This window comes from Zonotrichia leucophrys, chromosome 3 (assembly GCF_028769735.1).
Source record: "Zonotrichia leucophrys gambelii isolate GWCS_2022_RI chromosome 3, RI_Zleu_2.0, whole genome shotgun sequence".
In the NCBI taxonomy this organism is placed as follows: domain Eukaryota; kingdom Metazoa; phylum Chordata; class Aves; order Passeriformes; family Passerellidae; genus Zonotrichia; species Zonotrichia leucophrys.
Genome location: NC_088172.1, coordinates 76,552,182 through 76,555,987, shown reverse-complemented (window position 1 = coordinate 76,555,987; position 3,806 = coordinate 76,552,182). Strand labels below are relative to the sequence as shown.

The 3,806-nt window shown below is 50.6% G+C and overlaps 1 protein-coding gene across 1 annotated transcript; it reads left to right on the top strand.

Annotated features, from left to right (window-relative positions):
• The first annotated feature begins 2,362 nt into the window (after positions 1-2,362).
• On the top strand, positions 2,363-3,079 carry SAYSD1 (SAYSVFN motif domain containing 1). Its single transcript, XM_064708904.1, has 2 exons — positions 2,363-2,527; positions 2,606-3,079. The coding sequence occupies exons 1-2, from the start codon at positions 2,369-2,371 to the stop codon at positions 2,894-2,896; spliced, it is 450 nt and encodes a 149-aa protein (XP_064564974.1). The 5' UTR covers positions 2,363-2,368; the 3' UTR covers positions 2,897-3,079.
• The last annotated feature ends 727 nt before the right edge of the window (positions 3,080-3,806 follow it).

Sequence of the window (3,806 nt, the reverse complement as noted above, 5' to 3'; positions counted from 1 at the left end):
ATATAACAAAAAGTTGATTGCTGGGATAGAGGAAAAGGTTTCAAAATTGCTGAAGTGGAAATTTATAAAGAAAAAATGTTCTCTTCTTGGCAGAGGGAAATACGCATGTGAACTGCTTTATATTGTGATTTAGTATGAAACAAGTTTAAAAAACAATTAAGTTTTTAAAGTGATCTTAATGCTGCCTCCTAGAAGTTGATGGGCAGTTCCAGAACTTCCTTCATAAAGAATGCAACTTTAGAGATCTATCAATAGCACCCAACATTTTTGATTCATCCTTGGCTGTGGGACAAGTGAAGAAAAATACTCAACTCATAGTCTCACGCCTACAAACCCACTATATTCAATCTGTTTTTCTCATAAATAGGCAAAGGCATGAAGTAAGTCCCACAGAAGCGTTCTTCAGCCTTTCCATGTCCCCTCTGCCCTCCTAACCACAGGCTGAGGATCCAAAGATTAAGCTTGGTGAACTGCCAAGACCTTCTGTAGGCACTGGAGGGGGGAACAAATTGTTCGTATGGTTTGTCAAACAAACAAACAAAATGAAATGTCTATACAAAATGAAATGAAATTAAGCTGTTTGTTTCAAACAGGATATATTGAAGTAATTAAAGACTTTATGGATACAAATTTGTTTAGGTATTTATCCACAGTGTAACACTCATTTAGAGATGAAGTTATGGGAGTGCTCTTGGGCTTCAAAGGCATAATTCATGGTACTCTTCTATGTTTCCTAACAACCCATGGCAATATAGGCAGCCCTATAAAATAGCCATAAAATAGCTACTTGGATGCATAATAGCAAATACATACTAAGCCTGGTAAATCTTGAGTAAAATCTGACAACATAGGAATCACTGAACGCAGCTTGCAAAGGTGATATTTTATATATTATTCACATAAAACTATTACTTTGACTAATGAGGTCTATAGAACAAGGAGCTGTTTCCATGAAGAAGAGGAAGAAAAAAAAAAAAAGTAGAGTAAAATAAAATAAATAAAATAAAATAATGTCCTGTGCAGGATATCTTCAAACATTTTTGACTGTTATTTCCACAAATAAAGAGAAAAATTTTATTCATTGTGGCACTCTCTGCAAAGTCGGAAGGTTAAAAGAAAGTAATTTTGTAACTAAGCATAAAATAGGCATTTGAAAAATTATTTAGCTGGGAAAAACACAATTTTTTCCACATTAAGAAGACTGAAGAACACCCAAATTGATTTTTATTAGACTTCTCATATTCACTTCTGAGCTGACACATGCATGAGACATTCAGCCCCAAAGGTCACTTCTGAGAAGGCTATAAGTAACTGGAAAGAGCACTGCAGGATGAAATGATGGCTCATTGCTGACTATTACTGCTGGAGAGTGATAGATATTTTACTCCTGAGGCTAAGAGACAGTTTCTGTAAATAAATTTTTATTTCTTGGCAGTGCTGATAGCTGGAACATGATGTGATAGAGCTGGTTTTCCCAATGTTATTATTTGACTTAAAGAGACTGCAGGATGGATGCTGGCAAGGCCCGTGGGCCTGTGTTGGAGGGAGCCCGCCACAGGGTTTTCTCCAGGGCCAGCAGAGAGGGGCACAGGGTGAGCCCAGGCTCCGGGCACCACACGGTGAGGGGCAAAGCCCAGTGCGCTGCTCTCCTCCTCCTGCTCGCTGCCCTGCCCCAGCTGCCCGGCGCTCTGCTAAAACCTCGGCTCCAACACCCAGCGCAAATGGCGCTGGACAGCCTGGCTGTGAACAGCTCCTTCCTCCTCCCCAGGCTTTGGTCACTCCATGCGTTATTCTCTCCACCCCCTCTTCTTTTTGGTGCCTGCATTAGTCACTGAGGTTGTTCAGCCCAGAGAAGAGCTGGTTTGCGGGAGGTTGCAGCCAAGATCAGCCTCTTCTCCCAGGCAACCAGCGACAGGGCAGGACGGCGCAGCCTCAGGCTGCACCAGAAAAGGTTTAGGTTGGGTGGGAGGAGGAATGTCTTCACAAAGGGTCTGATGAGACGCTGGAATGGCCTGCCAGGGAGGGGGTGAAGTCACCATCTCTAGAGGTGTTCAAGAAATGGCTGGACGCGGCATTTAACGCCATCATCTATTTGATTTGGTGTTTGGACAAGGGTGGACTTCAATTCAGACGCCTTTTCCAAAATAATAATTGTGTGAAAACAAAACACGAGAGGTCTCTGGTGAATTACAGCTTTTCTCCAGAGAGACTCGCCCTCTCTGCAGTCCATGCCGGACAGCGAGGAAGGGCTGACCAGCTGCCTGCGGGTCCGCACGCTGGGACCGACCCCAGCCCCTTTCGCAGCGCCCCGTTCCGCGGCCCCGCCTCTCCCGGGCCGTCACGGGCCTGGCGCAGGCGCGCCTCGGCCATGGCGGCCACTGTGGAGCGGCGCCTCGCCGAGTTCCGTGCCGCCCGCCGCAGCGCTGCCGCTGCTCCGCGCCCAGCCGAGCCGCCGGGAAAGGCCGCGGCTCCGGAGGCCGCCGAGGGACCGCGGGCAGCCGCGGAGGGCCCGGGCGGCGGCGCCCAGGTGAGCGCCGAGGCGGGCGGGGCGGGGGATGCGGCGGCCGGCCGGTGCCTGACGCCGCTCTCCCCGCCGCCTCCGCAGGTCCGGCCCGGCGCGGCGGCCGCTCCGGTGTGGGCGCGCCCGCTGCTGCTGAAGGTGCTGCTGTGGGCCGTGCTGCTGGCGCTGTTCGCGGAGCTGGAGCTCGGGCTGCCCTACTTCGTCCTCTCCCTGCTCTACTGGATGTACGCCGGCACCCGCGGCCCCGCCGAGCGGCGGCCCGGCGAGCTCAGCGCCTACTCCGTCTTCAACCCCGGCTGCGCCGCCATCGCCGGGACGCTGACGGCCGAGCAGCTGGAGCGGGAGCTGCACTACCGGCCCGCCGCGGGCAGCTAGCGCCGGGCCCGGCCGGGACTGCGCTCTGCTGGGCCGGTACTGCCGCCGCCGCCGCGCCGAGGAAGGGCCGGGGCTCGGGGTAATGAAATGGGGTTTGTTCCTATGCAGAAAAGCACCTGAGCCTTACTGCTGGCCCCGTGTCCCGCGGCGCCGGCCGGTCCCGAATAAAGCCGTAGCAAAGCCTGCGCTCTCGTCTCTTTTCCTGGGGCCGGGCAGCTGTTCCGGGACCGAGAGGCACGGCCTTGTCACAGCTGCGGCTGCCTGCGCGTCACCTGCAGGGCTTCAGCTCCCGAGAGCTTTGCCGCAGGTGACAGGCACAAAGGCTGGCGTTTGACGACACCTGCAGTAGAAGGGCCTGCTTCTGCTCTCCCCTGCACCGGCTGGAAACCTCATGGTGAAGAAACGACGAGAAGCAATAGCCATGTACCTAAAATAGGCTGCTGCTTTGGTTTGCAGTGGTGTCTTTCACCTGACACAAACATCAGATTATAATTCCCTTTTTGCTTCATATTACAGTTTTCGTAAATATAAGCTGAAAAATACTTATTCTTGGCAGGTGTATTTGTATGATCCACTGCTGGTTTTAATATGTAGATCATTGCATTGGGCCAGACCTGCTCAGCAAAGTGGTAGTCACCTCTGCTTAAAGTGTGGAAAAAAAACACAGGTGTGGCATTTGAGAACATGTTTTAGTGTTCTAAAACATGTTCTGTGGTGGTGATGCTACATAGACAGTTGGACCTGATTATCTTTAAGGTCTTTACCAATCATAACAATTTTATGATTCATTAAGTCATCATTTTGAAGAGCAGCTGCTAGAACTTGTGTCTCCGAGGACAGAGTTAAGAAGAAAAGTCACCAGTTGGTCTTTCAAGTCCTGTTCCACTATGTCTTTTATAATTTAACAGTT

Excerpts from the sequence above, each read along its gene's own strand:
- SAYSD1 (XM_064708904.1), top strand. The coding sequence starts at position 2,369 with ATGGCGGCCACTGTGGAGCGGCGCCTCGCCGAGTTCCGTGCCGCCCGC. Across the intron at positions 2,528-2,605 it reads GCCCGGGCGGCGGCGCCCAG|GTCCGGCCCGGCGCGGCGGC; the intron begins GTGAGCGCCGAG and ends CCGCCTCCGCAG.